We start from the raw sequence: 15765 nt of genomic DNA on the forward strand, positions 1-15765 counted from the left end.
ATGCCCTGGGAGCTGGGGACAGAGCCGGGGAAAATCCAAGTGTTCTGATCTGAAGGCTGCATGTGAAGCTGGAGGTGGTCTTGTGAGCCCTTCAGAGGTGGCTCGCTAGCCTTCAGGGCGTCTCCTGGGGTGGTGGGAACTGTAGCTTCCCACCAGAACCTATCACTAGAGGTTATTACCACAGGGTGTGGGCGCTGCAAGGCATTGTGGTTTTACACTCTGATTTTTCAATTTGGATCTCTCTCTACTATTTGTCTTAGAATTCTAACCTTATACTTGTATTCCTCTTGTTTATTTTTATGTCATTGGTTTACTGAGTGGGGACATCATAGGTATTTTTCTGTGTGTATTTCTGTCAGTCTCTTTCTTCTATCAATCATTTGTCCACCTGCCCACCTACTTGTCTGTTTCTCTCCCTGGTATCACCACAGTCTCTTATGTCAAACGCACTGTAGCCAGATGCATTATTGGGAGTCACCTCTTTCTGGATTTAGGGAGGTAATATGGTGAGTCACAGTACATTTAGCAGCACCTTCAGCAAGGTCTGGGGCATCACCCATTAGCAGATACATTAGTATGTCTGTAGCAAAGTATGTGTATATTTATGCCAGGTAAGATTCATAAGTCAAGTTTTGCTGCCTGATGACTTTGCTGCAAACTAAGGGGAAACGCTGCTTTCTCAGTTCAGGTGTCACACAATGAATTGTGGACATCCAGATGCTAGTCTGTGAAGGGAATTTGGAAGAGTGAAAGAGCCAGTAATTCCTCGGCTCCATTCCCAAGATTTTGATTTTGTAGGTCGGGGTTTGAAACTCTCACAAGCCCCTACATGACTCTGATAAGGGCTCCCTGAGACCACCCTGGAGAAACCCTGTCTCACGGGACAGAGTAGGGATCCTACGCCTTTAACTAGGATGAGCCTTGTGGGCTTGGTTCCCATGAATCCCCAGAGTTATACCTTGGTTTTGCATGAGTAGGTGCCCTTAGGAGGATCTAGAGTGTTGATTTAGTTTTATGAGGGGCCCGCAACCTAGAGGTGGTCCCAAAGGACAAGTGAGAGCAGTCACTCTGGGTGGGATGTGGGAAGTGCATCTGGAAAGCTGTCAGCTTCGCCCATATGAAGCTGGGAAGAGGGGATGGGTGGCAGGAGGTGAACTCCCTCCCCACTCGTCTCCTGGTCCACAGGGACAGCTTTTAGAAAAGTGCGATCACAGATCAGGAAAGAAACCCTGCCCTCTGGAGGCAGCGGAGGGCGTCCCTTCCCTCAGTGCTGGCTGGTGTTCCAGCGTCAGAGGGATCCCCACTCGCCGCCTAGTGGCAGCGAGAGTTAGGGCCCTGTCAGTTTCACTCTGGGAGCATCCCATTTAGGGTGGAAAGACACAACCCCCTTCCCACGCCCTGCAGCCCACACCGCACTCACAAGTCTTCAGAGCCTCCTGACCATGAGGGCTCCCCCAGAAAGGAGCGAATTTAGAAAAGGGAGACTGCCAAGTGGCCGTTCCATCTAGGACCCCTGCCAGAAGGGGGTCCTTGTTTGGCTGGGACGGTGTGCCTGCTTGCTTTCTGAAGTTCCACCCCCAGGTGCCTTCCTCATGAGTCTTGCCTACGAGCCCCCCTCTCTGGGATTCCTGCAGGTACATGGAGTTCTTCCCTATTCCTTCCAACACCACCTCCGACTTCTACTTTGAGAAAAGCGCCAACTACTTTGATTCGGAAGTGGCCCCCCGGCGGGCAGCTGCTCTGTTACCCAAGGCCAAGGTCCTGACCATCCTCATCAACCCGGCAGACCGAGCCTATTCCTGGTACCAGGTGAGCTGGGGCAGCGGCGGGGCCCTGAGTTGGGCACGGGCTCTATCTACCACTCAGCCACTCATTCATTCAGCAAATATATATTGTGCACCTACTGCGTGCCCGCCCTCAACTAGGCTCCTGGGAGGCGGTGGTAGGTAACAACAGGGTCCCACCCCCACTGTGCTTGTAGCCTGGCAGAAGTCCATGCTGAATCCCAGCCAAGTTACCTGCCCCAGCCTAGCTTCATCTGGGGTCTTGCCTCTGATTCTGACACCAGCAAGAGGTGGAGGCTGTCTCCACTTTGACGAAGCCTAGATTTGGTCAACAGTGATCTGGGATCATACTAACAGTGGCCTCTTCGCTGGGCACTAGGTGGGGTTGGGGTGGGAATGCAGAGAAGGACGAGACACAGGACCTGCCATTCTTAGTGGAGGATGCAAACGCCTGATCAGGTAAGGCGTTACCTAGGGTGTGGTTCATGCTAGAGAGTGTGCCGTCTACCTCCTACTTGGCTAAGAGCTAGAATTTTCTTTAATCTTGATGACCTGACTTAATTCCTTCTGAGCACCATTCCACTGTGCTTACAGGCTTTGGGCCTTTTGGAGGTTTCTTCCCCTGCCTGCCAGTCTTCCTGGGATTATGCCACAGGGCCAGGGCTGGGGGCTTCCTGGTCTAGAGCAGGGCCAGGAAAGGCCCCTGTAGGGCTGGCCCGGCTCTGAGCCTGCTTCCCTGCGTTCTCCCAGTGGCCGCCTCCTCTCCGGGGCCTCGTGCCCACAGCGCCAGCAGGAGGCAGGGTGCAGACCCTCCTGTTCCCCCTCCTCTCACTCCCTGAGCCAGGAGCCCCTCCTCATCTGGTGGGCAGTCCCCCTCTTCCTCCTGCTTTTCGGGGTCTTTCTGTCTATACCCGGATATTCTCCTTTCTTCTGGGCTTTGTCTTTGGGGGAACAAAGCCACTTCTCTGTTCCGCTCTGCTGAGTGCCCCCCACCTCCTGGCGATGAGCAGAGACTGGTTGTCTGCTTTTGTAGGAGGCAGGAAGGAGGAGGGAGAGGGTGATGGAGGGAATGCGGCCCTAGGTGGAGTCCGTCCCGTGGTCTGCACTAACACGCCTGTGCCGCGTCTCCCACCTCACTGGCGCATCACTCCCACCTCACTGGCGCATCACTGCAGGTTCTGAGAGGGTAGAGGGCTTTGTGTGTCCCCTTGTCACAGGTGAGGAAACCAAGCTTCAGCAAGCCAGGAGACCAGCTCAAGTTCATGTGCTGGCATTTTGAACCCAGCTCCTCCAGGTCTAAGACCCTCTTCTTTCTTTGTCCATGGTCGAGGCGGGATAAGGAGAAGGGGGATGAATTCCCACCAGGAGGATCCAGGAAGATGCTGGAGGAGTGGGGCCGGGGCCTGCCTCAGAGAGGAGGCCGCTGTGATGCGTCATTGTCATGCCCTTCACCCCATGCCTGGGCTGTGTGATCCTCAGTGAGGGTGGGGGGACCCGTGGGGGTCACTGACTGGTGAACAGGTGCCCGATCTCTGGACTTGGGAATTCGGCTGCTGCCGACTGCCTGTGGCGTTGTTTTAGGTGGTTCAAACCTGGTGTTTTCCCCTTTCCAGTCGTTTCCCAGTCCTTCCAGCTCAGTCTGCTTGAGCAGCCATAACTGTTATGGATTGGGTGGCTTAAACCACAGAAATTTATTTCTCATAGTTCTGGAGCCTAGAATTCTAAGTCCAAGATCAAGGTGCCAGTCAGTTTGGTTCCTGGTGAGAGCTCTCTCCCTGGCTTTTAGACGACCACCTGCTCACTGTGTCCTCACATGGCAGAGAGAGCTAACTCTCCGGTGTCCCTTCTCACAAGGGTACCAGCTCCATCACGAGCGCCCCGCCCTCCTGATCTCACCAGGGCCTGTAGCAGACAGTCCTAGCTGCCTGGTGTCTGAGAACATCGGCTCATTTGTATTGTATCTATAAAGGATTACCTCTTATATGTGATAGCTGGCTCTAGTTTTCCATCGATGGAGGCAGTGTTGAGTTTACTTTTGAGATACATGTATGTCAGAAAGATGAGTCAACGTAAGGGAAATTATGCTGACGTGGCACATGCCTGTGGTTTGTGGCTACGGCAGAAATCGTAGAGGTGGTGTGCTAATGACCAGCATTTGGAAGTTCTGATCTCATCCAGCTCCTGTCTTGGAAAGATGGGGAAACTAGGGCTCCGAGGGGCTGTGACTTCCCTGAGGTCAAAGGACAAACAAGGAGAGGCAGAACTTGAAGCCAGGGCTTCTGGGTCCAGCCCAGGGTCTTCTGGCCGCCTCCTGGTTGCTGTCCCACAAAGGCCTCTTCCTTGGGCCCTCCGCATGACGTGCTGACCCCCTCTCCCGCTTTGTCTGCAGCACCAGCGAGCCCACGATGATCCAGTAGCCCTAAAGTATACCTTCCATGAGGTGATCACGGCTGGGCCCGATGCATCCTTGAAGCTGCGTGCCCTCCAGAACCGCTGTCTGGTTCCCGGCTGGTACGCCACCCACATGGAGCGCTGGCTCAGCGCCTTTCACGCCAACCAGGTAGTGGCCTGTCCCCCCGACCCTCGGGAGGGCAATCACAGTACTGGCTTGGGGGTAGTTAGCAGAGAGTCTCAAGATCTCTTTTACCAGTTCCAGAGCCACAAATGCTGTCTTTGGCAAGTTAGACCTTTAGGGTCTTCAAAGGTTTCAGTCTTGTTTATCCCAAGCCCTTGTCTCATCACAACAGACTATTCCTCAGAGGACCCAGAAGACCCTGGGATAGGCCCCCAAGGGAGGGGGAAGACGTGCGTGTGTGATGGAGGGAAAGCCTGGGTGGAGATGTAGGCAGGGCCAAATCACTGAGGCATTTTAGGGGAAACCCTTGGAGAATTTAGGCAGGAGAGTGACTAGTGACTTGTGGCCCAGAAGCTTGGAGAGAGGCAGAGAGGGGTGTCATAGGGATATGAGGGGCAGGCAGGGTGTTGGTGACAGCTTAAACTCTAGGAGAGAATGGCATTGGTCAGAGGAAGCTGGCAGAGAGCAGGGAGTTAGACTGCCCGGGACTGAGGCCTGGGGCTACCTCCCGTCCAAAGGTGGAGAAGGAAGCAGGGTCTACAGAGTCCAGGGTCCCCGGTGTGTAACCATGGCTGCTGACCGAGAAGACTGGGGGCCTGGTTGCCAGTGGAGTGGAAACAGGTTGAGATCACCTCCTCTTTCTCTTTTGCCAGATTCTGGTCTTGGATGGTAAACTGCTGCGAACAGAACCTGCCAAAGTGATGGACACAGTGCAAAAGTTCCTTGGGGTGACGAACACCATTGACTACCATAAAACCTTGGCGTGAGTGTTCCCTTGGGCTTTGAGCAGGGGGATGTCCTAAGACTTGATTGATTTTGAGAGAGAGACAGGTTAGAGTCAGCAAGTGTAAGAAAGTACACGCATCCCTGATGGCAGTTTAGGAGAAAAGTTAATATGCCTTCAGTCATGTTAATAAAGGTATGGTCTCAAGAAAAAGGGAGGTGATGGCTTTGTTCTACTCTAGTCATTCCTACCCCTGGGGTGTTCTTTTCAGCCTGGAGGCAGCGTTAAGTTTAAGTGTTTTCAGTGTTTTGTCTAAGTACGTTAGACCAACAATGAACAGCAAGGGTTTCTTAGCACTAAATTATGATTTAAATACAAGTTTCATGAAAAAGACAGTACAGATGTTAGTGGCTATAATCCTCATCACTCAAAACCCAGCTCAAGTGCCCTGAGAATGCCCTCCCAAGGTGAGTAAGTGCCCGCCTGTGTTGAGGGGCTCGGGGCTGTCTCTTAGTGTGCATCAGACAGGTGACACACTCAGCTGGATGAGGGGTTCTCAAGAGAAGGAGAAATAGTCAGCTTCCCAGCTACCTTCTTAGAAAAGATTTGCAGCCAGAATGTTCCCTTCTCCCTGCTTTGGAGGTTGAAGGTAGAGAAAGGAAGTCAGGCCTTTGCGTTGAGGTAGAACGGAGCAGCAGAGAGGCCTGGGTTAGGACCCCAGATCCATTAGTTCTTTAGCTGGGTGACCTTGGACATGTCTCAGGTCCTGCAAGCCTCAGTTTCCTCATCCGTAAGTTGGGGATAAAGGTAATAGTTCCTACCTCCCGAGGGTCACTGACTTGCATGAGAGCATGCATGTGGAGCCCGTGGCTCAGTGCCTGAGGTGTACTGATCTCAGTCAATGACAGTGCTGTCGTCCTCATCTCCTCCACCACCACCACCTACCCCTATCCTGTGACCTCTTCAGAAATCCCTGTCTCCCTCTCGTGCCAAACGTGAGTTCTATGTTCCTGCTGTCCTCGTGCCCAAGAATTTCCTAGTGGTTCCCAGTCTGGAACTGAATTCTGATGCCAGTAGTTCTCCCCCAACCCCATGATATAGCATCAGATCTTCTCTCCCAAAAATACCCGTGAAGCTCCAGCGTGACTTCAAATTCTGAAGGTAGTCTTGGTCTGTCATTTCTGAAATTTATTAAAAAAATTTTTTTCAGTGATGGACACGCTTAAGTGCAACTGCAGATACAGCATTTCTTGATAGAGACTGAATGTATTAAAAAGCAAAAGAGCCCCCACTAAACTTTCCCACCCTACGTTAAAAACAAAAACAAACATGAAAAAAGCCACTGTTTACCTCTGAGTTGGAGACTGCTAAGAGGACTCCCAGAATAAGGAAGGCTGGGAAGTGTTCATGTTATGGATTTGCTGCAGGAACTGAACCTGCCTATAGCTGGGGAAAGAGGAGGCAGGTGTGATTAGTGGGGCCCAGAGGCAAAACTTGGGCCAAAAGTCTGGTCTCCTAGGCTCTGCCATTCCTGAGGTCTGTGAATGTTGCCTTAAGGTGGGAAGGGGCTGGGCTGGACCAGCTCCCACCCACAGGCTTTCCCCACTTCCACAGGTTTGATCCAAAGAAAGGATTTTGGTGCCAACTGCTCGAAGGAGGAAAAACTAAGTGTCTGGGCAAAAGCAAGGGCCGGAAGTACCCAGAGATGGACTTGGATGTAAGTGACAGACATGCTGCCTGTGGCCGGGGGATCAGTGACAGGGGTCCCTGTCCTGGAGGGAGTCTTCTCTTTACCTGACACCCAGCACCCGGCGGCCTTGGCATTTCCTGGACGGTGTCCTTGAGAGGAGAAAATATGGGCTAGGGTATGTGGGTCAGAGTCAAATGAGTGTATTTCCTTCTACAAAGGCTGAATGCTATGGGCCTTTGAGGATGAATCAGACCTGTTCTTTGCCTTCAAGGAGCTCCTAGTCTAGGAGGGAGATGAGTCCCACGGTCACGTAAGCAGAATATGAGTCAGGCAGTGCTTTGTGTGGTATGAGAGGTTTTCACAAGTGCTGTGGGGGGTGGTCTCTGGAGTTGGGCCTGGAAGGAAAGACCTATGGCACTGAAGGGTACGGCATTCTGGGAGAGAGTGGCACCTACAAAGGATATAGGGTAAGGGCACGCGCTGTGACTCTGCTTATGTTTCCCTTTTAATCCGTGACCCCTTTCTCATTTATAGTTGATTTACAATCGTGTTAGTCTCAGGTGTACACAGCACAGTGATTCAGTTATATATATATATCTGTAAATGTTTCTGTATTTTCCAATATAGGTTATTATAAGATACTGAATATTGTTCCCTGTGTTATACAGTCCATTCTTGTTGCTTATCTACTTTGTACATAGAAGTACGTAGCTGTTAATCCCATGTTTGTAATTTATTCTTTCACCCACCCCTTTGGTTACTGTAAATTTGTTTTCTGTGTCTGTTTGTATTTTGTAAATGCGCAGTTGATGGGGAGTATGTTTTAGATTCCGTGCACATGCGAGTGAGCGAGTGACCGGGTGCGTCAGCGAGTGACCGGTCGGGTGGGTGGGTTGCTTGGTGGGGAGGACTGTACTGGACTCCTCTTTTGTTTTCCTCGCTCAGCGTGCACACGCGAGTCAGCGAGTGACCGGTCGGGTGGGTGGGTTGCTTGGTGGGGAGGACTGTACTGGACTCCTCTTTTGTTTTCCTCGCTCAGCGTGCACACGCGAGTCAGCGAGTGACCGGTCGGGTGGGTGGGTTGCTTGGTGGGGAGGACTGTACTGGACTCCTCTTTTGTTTTCCTCGCTCAGCGTGCACACGCGAGTCAGCGAGTGACCGGTCGGGTGGGTGGGTTGCTTGGTGGGGAGGACTGTACTGGACTCCTCTTTTGTTTTCCTCGCTCAGCGTGCACACGCGAGTCAGCGAGTGACCGGTCGGGTGGGTGGGTTGCTTGGTGGGGAGGACTGTACTGGACTCCTCTTTTGTTTTCCTCGCTCAGCGTGCACACGCGAGTCAGCGAGTGACCGGTCGGGTGGGTGGGTTGCTTGGTGGGGAGGACTGTACTGGACTCCTCTTTTGTTTTCCTCGCTCAGCGTGCACACGCGAGTCAGCGAGTGACCATTACACAAGCCTTCTCCCTTCTCCCTTCTCCCTTCTCCCTTCTCCCTTCTCCCTTCTCCCTTCTCCCTTCTCCCTTCTCCCTTCTCCCTTCTCCCTTCTCCCTTCTCCCTTCTCCCTTCTCCCTTCTCCCTTCTCCCTTCTCCCTTCTCCCTTCTCCCTTCTCCCTTCTCCCTTCTCCCTTCTCCCTTCTCCCTTCTCCCTTCTCCCTTCTCCCTTCTCCCTTCTCCCTTCTCCCTTCTCCCTTCTCCCTTCTCCCTTCTCCCTTCTCCCTTCTCCCTTCTCCCTTCTCCCTTCTCCCTTCTCCCTTCTCCCTTCTCCCTTCTCCCTTCTCCCTTCTCCCTTCTCCCTTCTCCCTTCTCCCTTCTCCCTTCTCCCTTCTCCCTTCTCCCTTCTCCCTTCTCCCTTCTCCCTTCTCCCTTCTCCCTTCTCCCTTCTCCCTTCTCCCTTCTCCCTTCTCCCTTCTCCCTTCTCCCTTCTCCCTTCTCCCTTCTCCCTTCTCCCTTCTCCCTTCTCCCTTCTCCCTTCTCCCTTCTCCCTTCTCCCTTCTCCCTTCTCCCTTCTCCCTTCTCCCTTCTCCCTTCTCCCTTCTCCCTTCTCCCTTCTCCCTTCTCCCTTCTCCCTTCTCCCTTCTCCCTTCTCCCTTCTCCCTTCTCCCTTCTCCCTTCTCCCTTCTCCCTTCTCCCTTCTCCCTTCTCCCTTCTCCCTTCTCCCTTCTCCCTTCTCCCTTCTCCCTTCTCCCTTCTCCCTTCTCCCTTCTCCCTTCTCCCTTCTCCCTTCTCCCTTCTCCCTTCTCCCTTCTCCCTTCTCCCTTCTCCCTTCTCCCTTCTCCCTTCTCCCTTCTCCCTTCTCCCTTCTCCCTTCTCCCTTCTCCCTTCTCCCTTCTCCCTTCTCCCTTCTCCCTTCTCCCTTCTCCCTTCTCCCTTCTCCCTTCTCCCTTCTCCCTTCTCCCTTCTCCCTTCTCCCTTCTCCCTTCTCCCTTCTCCCTTCTCCCTTCTCCCTTCTCCCTTCTCCCTTCTCCCTTCTCCCTTCTCCCTTCTCCCTTCTCCCTTCTCCCTTCTCCCTTCTCCCTTCTCCCTTCTCCCTTCTCCCTTCTCCCTTCTCCCTTCTCCCTTCTCCCTTCTCCCTTCTCCCTTCTCCCTTCTCCCTTCTCCCTTCTCCCTTCTCCCTTCTCCCTTCTCCCTTCTCCCTTCTCCCTTCTCCCTTCTCCCTTCTCCCTTCTCCCTTCTCCCTTCTCCCTTCTCCCTTCTCCCTTCTCCCTTCTCCCTTCTCCCTTCTCCCTTCTCCCTTCTCCCTTCTCCCTTCTCCCTTCTCCCTTCTCCCTTCTCCCTTCTCCCTTCTCCCTTCTCCCTTCTCCCTTCTCCCTTCTCCCTTCTCCCTTCTCCCTTCTCCCTTCTCCCTTCTCCCTTCTCCCTTCTCCCTTCTCCCTTCTCCCTTCTCCCTTCTCCCTTCTCCCTTCTCCCTTCTCCCTTCTCCCTTCTCCCTTCTCCCTTCTCCCTTCTCCCTTCTCCCTTCTCCCTTCTCCCTTCTCCCTTCTCCCTTCTCCCTTCTCCCTTCTCCCTTCTCCCTTCTCCCTTCTCCCTTCTCCCTTCTCCCTTCTCCCTTCTCCCTTCTCCCTTCTCCCTTCTCCCTTCTCCCTTCTCCCTTCTCCCTTCTCCCTTCTCCCTTCTCCCTTCTCCCTTCTCCCTTCTCCCTTCTCCCTTCTCCCTTCTCCCTTCTCCCTTCTCCCTTCTCCCTTCTCCCTTCTCCCTTCTCCCTTCTCCCTTCTCCCTTCTCCCTTCTCCCTTCTCCCTTCTCCCTTCTCCCTTCTCCCTTCTCCCTTCTCCCTTCTCCCTTCTCCCTTCTCCCTTCTCCCTTCTCCCTTCTCCCTTCTCCCTTCTCCCTTCTCCCTTCTCCCTTCTCCCTTCTCCCTTCTCCCTTCTCCCTTCTCCCTTCTCCCTTCTCCCTTCTCCCTTCTCCCTTCTCCCTTCTCCCCTGACATCTGCCTTTTTCTGTTACAGTCCCGTGCCTTCCTGAAAGAGTATTACCGGGACCACAACATCGAGCTTTCCAAGCTGCTATACAAGATGGGCCAGACACTGCCCACCTGGCTGCGGGAGGAGCTCCAGAACACCAGGTAGCCTCAGCCCCCACAGTGACATTGAATGTGACAGCAGGGATGTCCCACCACACGCTGAGCCAGACTGATCTACAGAGTGGGGAACCAGGCCTGGGCTGGCCAAGCACTTCTGAGCAATACTCTGCTGTGTCCCGGAAAGGGCCGGGAGGAGAGCCCGGGCAGTCCACAGGCACCTCAGAGCATCCAGTGCTGGGTCTGTGGCCGGTAGGACCTCTACAGCCACCAGAGGTCCCTTCCACTCCCAGCGTTTCGTGGGGAGGCCACTGCCTGCTGGTGGAAGGCCACTCGCTGGTAGGAGGGAGCCCTCAAGACTCTTCTCCCCTCAGTGTGTTCTACCACCCATACCCAGTCCTTCAGCCCATCACTTCCTGCTCCAGCAGGGTGTCCCCTGGGTATTAGGTGCCATATCTTACCTGTCGTCCAGAGGATAAGAGAAAAACAGCCCAGCAGGGCCTTTTGCCAAGCCGGGGAGAGACTGGACATTTCCCTGACTGTTTTGAGCCAGGCCCTTCCGCAGCATCAGCTGGGCACCGAGTCGGTCACTAGGCTGGATGTAAGGGCGGTCACCTCAAGAGAACTCTGGACCTCCACCCACATTCTGGTTCCTACCTTCGCATCTCCCCTTCCCTCCGTGGGGAGAGAATCGCTGGTTCCTACAGTATCCAGCAGTCCTCCAGGCCTCCTTCAGGGCCCTGGGGCACTGTCATGCCATTTGGACCCAGAGACCCAGGTCTCAACTCTTTCCCCCATTCCTCCCCCTGGGATATGACATGTGTGGTGTTTCCTGTGGTAAAAGACGGAGGCGGTCGTGGAGTCTGCCGTGTCCATGTCGCAGTGTTCATCCGCTGTCCCGCAGCCCACCCAGCCTTGGCCCTGGCCGATACGGGGCAGAGTGGGTGAGACCGCCCTCCCTGCCCTGCCCCAGCTGCCTGTGGCCGAGGGTTCCTAGAGACCCCCTTAACTTCCCCAGTAATAAGAAGCTAAAGTTTAATATTTTTTTCTTGGTGCCAGAGTTTATACCCTGGGTTCTGGGGTCACACTGTGTTACATATATATAGTGTATATATATATTATATTTTTTTTTTGGTTAGGTTTGTTTTTAATTCAGTCATACAAAATGGTGGCAAGCCCCAGTCCCAAAGGGTATCTTATCTCAGTGCTGGAGTTTGAGGTGGAAGCGGGGAGGGCGTGCCCGCATGCGGTGGGACCTCGAGGAGACAGTATGGGAGGGCCCTGAGACATCTCGGTTCCTCTCCCAAGTGCCATGGCCGTCCCGGGGCTACCCTAGGCGAACAGAGCCCGTGAGATGCAGAGGGGAAGACTTACTCTCTCTAGGAAAGCTGGCTGCGTGAAGCGCAGTGACCCTGGGTGACTTTTGGCCAAAGGAAATAACCGGGCTGGAGTGGGAGATCCCAGGGCCAAAAGCTAGCCTGTTCCCCTCCCCCCGACATGGTGCTAGGTTGGGAGCTACCCTCGGAGCTGGGAGGCCCCTGGGACCCAGAGACTGTCTCGAGGCCCCCCTGCAGACAAGGGGAACTCCAGGCTATTTTCTGGTTGGGGCTTGCTCCTACCCCTCCCCTCATCTTTTAACAATGTCAAGTGACTGAGGCTGGGGTGCCTGTCCCCAGCCCCTCCCACTTCCAGTTCAGCTTGGAACTGACACCCACGAAGTGGTTTCTAGAGAGCCTTGTCTTATTCAGAAGACTCTAGTGTGTTGGGGCTGGAGGGTCCTTCAACGAACGGGTATAGACATAGGTCTGGAAAGGGGAGGTGGTCCTGGGCTGAGATTGGGAGCAGGGCCAAGAATTGAACTGGAGTCTCCCGATTCTGAGTCTAGTACTCTTCTGCCAATGCCACACTGCCTCAGAGCCCATCCTTGGGACCCTACTCTGTGCCAGGTTTCCTGTCCCTCCCTCTGTCACACCCTCGGTCATTCCAGGATATGGGGACAAACCACTCCTTCCCCTCCAGGGTGCCTTTGAACCTTCTCAGTTCCAGATCTGAGTTTGTGTCCCTGTCACGCTCTCCCTCGTCACAAGGTCCTTCCCCAGCCTGGGAGCCTGGCTCAGTCTTAGTTCCCAGCTTCTGCACTGGGATGAAGCAGTGGGTCAGATGCTCCACAGGGCCAGCTGGGGAGGGTTCCATCGTCCCACCAGAGAAGTGTCTCCATCGTGCTTCTCATTGGGGCCTTAGAGCCCGGGAACCCTGGGCGCTGCCGACACGGCAGGGGAGGAGGAGCCAGTGTCAGAGGACAGGGCGCCATGCCTGCATGTACGTCCACCAAGGCTTACCTGCACCAGGACCAGACTCCCAGCGTGGGCAGCAGCGCCCACGGTGCACATCCCAGGCCTCACTTAATCTTCTGTCACCGCGGGGCTCGGGCTCCGTGACCTGCAAGAACCTTACACCTCCCACCTTCTGAAATCTTCGCTCCGGGCCTGGACACCTGCCCCCGTCTCTGTGGGCTCAGAATGCCACGTCGGCAGGCAGGCCCACCTCCCTAGGCCTCTGGTCTGAAGGAGGAACACGCAGGTTTGAGGCCCCTGGGGAGCAGAGGAAACACTGGGGATTTTTGTCCAGGCCCTTCTGGGAGGCTGGGGACTTGACCTGTCACATATTCTAAGTCTGTCTTGTCACTGCTACTTCTTCCCTGCCCGCTATCGAATCTGTCGAGGACCCACCGCCAGGACCTGTAGGTGCTGGGGAGGGAGAGAGACACAAGTCCTTCTAGGAGCTCTCAGCTGCTGAGCACACAGATCCCCTCACGGGAGGAGAAAGCCAGAGGTCAGTGGGGGCGGCGGCATCAGCACGGTCAGTGGTCACCAAGTCACTGTCTGGTCCAGAAAAAATTATAGGAGAGAAGGAGCTTCAACAGCGTAGATGACTCTCCCATCCCTTCTGCCATCTCCTCCACACACCTTTGCCCTGGGGAGGCCCAGGGGGGCTGTGTCTCCTGTGCTGCCTCGGTCACTCGGGGCTCTAGAGCTGCCCACGCCGTGGGCGTCCTGCCCTCGGAGGAGAAGTCTGAGGCTTAAAGCTGCGTCTCTTCTGAGCCCCTAAGTGGGAGTGGCCGGTGCCCCCGGGGCCCAGCAGAGGAACCCGGGGTCTGTTCCCAGTAGCAGAAAAACTGCTGCACGGACCCACAGAGATGGGTGGTCCCCACATCAAGTGGTCCCCACAGGTTGGTTAGTGGCAAAAACAAGTAAATGTTGTACCAGATACTTTATAATGAACTTCCACTACCCACTGTTTAGCCGTAACGTATTGCCGCCTTCATCTTTCTCTCTCCGTACATTTTTTCTGAACTAGTTTAAAAGTTGCAAGTACCATGAGACTTCACCCCAAATGCTTCAATGTGCATCTCCTTAGATTTGGGACTTTCTCCTACAATTGGCCCATTTATCACCCCAGACAACAGTGATTTCCCCACAACATCTGCTCTTCAGTCCACATTTAAATTCCACCCCCGCCCCAAACTTACACCTGCTTTTGGAATCAGGAGCTAGTTGAGGTACACACGTTGCATCTTGTAATTTTGTTTTCTAAAATCTCTTGAGAGGCTGAAAAGTTTCCCTTCTGCTCACTTTGATTTTTAAAATGACATTATTTCTGAGGTGAGCGGGCTGCTGTCCTGTGGAAATCCCACCTTCTGGATGTGTCTGTTTCTTCACGGTGTCATAAAGCACGTTCCTCTGACCCTTGTACTGGCGAGGGTAATTCAGGCTGTGTGACTTTTTACCATTTGTACTGACTTGAGAACGCCAGCCTAAGATGCCCCCCTGCTGTCACCTGCGCCGAGTGCCAAAGCAGCAGAGGGGCGGGCCGGAGCTCCCGGAGAGGGCGGGGGAGCCAGCATCTCAGCTGGGCCTGGGAGGAAGGGCCACGGAGAGTCAGGAAAGAGGAGGCTACACACGTGGAGTGGAGGGCGGGCCATGCAGCGTTGGGCCTATTGAGAAGGAGACGCCTCTGGCTCAGAAGGTTGGTGCTGCCCTCTTTGATCCTGGTGATGGACCACAGGAAGCCAAACAGCACTGCTCTGTTCTGTGGTCTCTGGGTTTCCATTTCCTGGAGGCCCATGGTCTGTGTGCACTGGAGCAGAGCCAGCCCCTGGGATGTACCAGGGAAGAGCCCAGTGGGGGAGCTGCCTCGCCCAAGCTGTGACGTGAGAAGAGCCCTGGGGTGGACGGAGGAGATGTGAAAGTTTGTCCCAATTGAATCCATTTGGTAGCTGAGTGACACTTTTCCCCATCTACAGACTGAGCAGGTGGGGCTACAGCACGGATTTTCAGGTGTCAGGGAAGGAAGCAGGTCTGCTCTAGCTGAAGTGAGGATGGGGGTCCCCAGTCCCCTCACCCCTGCCTGCGAGGCAGTGCTGGATTCCCAGGTGGCTTACCCTGGGCTGCCTGCAACCAGAGGCTTGCCCTCGCCAGCTCTTTGGCCAGAGACTTTTTTCTTTTAAGCTCCCACAAGGGACAGGCGTGGGCCCTGTGCAGGGTCAATGTCAAGGGCCTAGAGGATACTCTGGCTGTTTTATCCTAATCAGTTCATCTCTCCCTCTCTGCTTCCTCGCTGTGGCCCTTGAGAATGAGGGAGGAGAGGGTTTTCTATGACTGTGCTAGCTTTTATTATCAGCAAGAGGGCTCCTTTTGTAATTTGTGCATGAAATTCATGTCATTTCCTGGGGAGAGGAGAGGGCTGACTGGAGAGGGTGGGGGGCACACTCAGTGTGGGGGAAGGCAGACGTTTCCTTCCTTTGTAGGGGTGGGAGAGGAATGGAGAGAGGGCACCCCCTACTCACCTCATCAGGGCTCTCAAACCAGCCGTTTTGGGTTGTGTTAAAAGTGGGAACCTTCCTCCATTAATGTACAATCTCGAACTAACTGCTAATAAAGTGGGGTTCTGTTTGTACGCATTGGTCACATCTGTCTGACCTTTTTGCAAGGCCTGCAGGGGAGGGTGGACAGAAGGATGTTTGGATGCACAGCCAATCAATATGCGCGCGCACACACACACACACACGCACACACACGCACGTGCGCGCAGTCACTGTCAAATCAAAGACCAGTCCCATGAACAGTAAACTGAAGCTTGTCCAGATAGCTCAGGCCTGTTTCAGGACAGCCAGGTGAGGTGTCTCGAATGACAACCCTTCAGCCATGCCCACTTGCTGAGAAATGCTAGGGATTGACCACAGCACTGAGAGGAGACTCAGTCTAGAGCTAGTCCTGCTCTGAATGTGTGTTATGACTGGGGACAAGTCCCTCCTTTTTGAGCCTCAGTTTCCCTCACCTCTTGGGGGTGTGGAAGGAGCTGGGCTCAGCGGCCACTCTGGAGAACTTGCTTAAACTGCAGACTCCCTGCCTGAGATTTCTGTCCAGCAGGTGCAGGGTGAGGCCCAAGCACCTGCATTTTTAACAACCTCTCCAGCACACA

General features: G+C 54.2%; 1 protein-coding gene across 7 annotated transcripts in view; it reads left to right on the plus strand.

Annotated features, from left to right (window-relative positions):
* Positions 1-15240, plus strand: part of NDST1 (N-deacetylase and N-sulfotransferase 1) — a 60987-nt gene extending 45747 nt beyond the window's left edge. For all 7 annotated transcript variants that reach the window (XM_031449352.2, XM_031449350.2, XM_031449351.2 and 4 more), the window contains exons 11-15: positions 1635-1809; positions 4174-4344; positions 5013-5122; positions 6698-6800; positions 10214-15240. In XM_031449352.2, coding sequence (XP_031305212.1) covers positions 1635-1809; positions 4174-4344; positions 5013-5122; positions 6698-6800; positions 10214-10333 — 679 coding nt within the window. In that variant the 3' untranslated portion in view covers positions 10334-15240. The remainder of the gene's footprint in view (positions 1-1634; positions 1810-4173; positions 4345-5012; positions 5123-6697; positions 6801-10213) is intronic.
* Positions 15241-15765: the final 525 nt, after the last annotated feature.

The sequence above is a fragment of the Camelus dromedarius genome, chromosome 3, assembly GCF_036321535.1.
Source record: "Camelus dromedarius isolate mCamDro1 chromosome 3, mCamDro1.pat, whole genome shotgun sequence".
NCBI lineage: Eukaryota > Metazoa > Chordata > Mammalia > Artiodactyla > Camelidae > Camelus > Camelus dromedarius.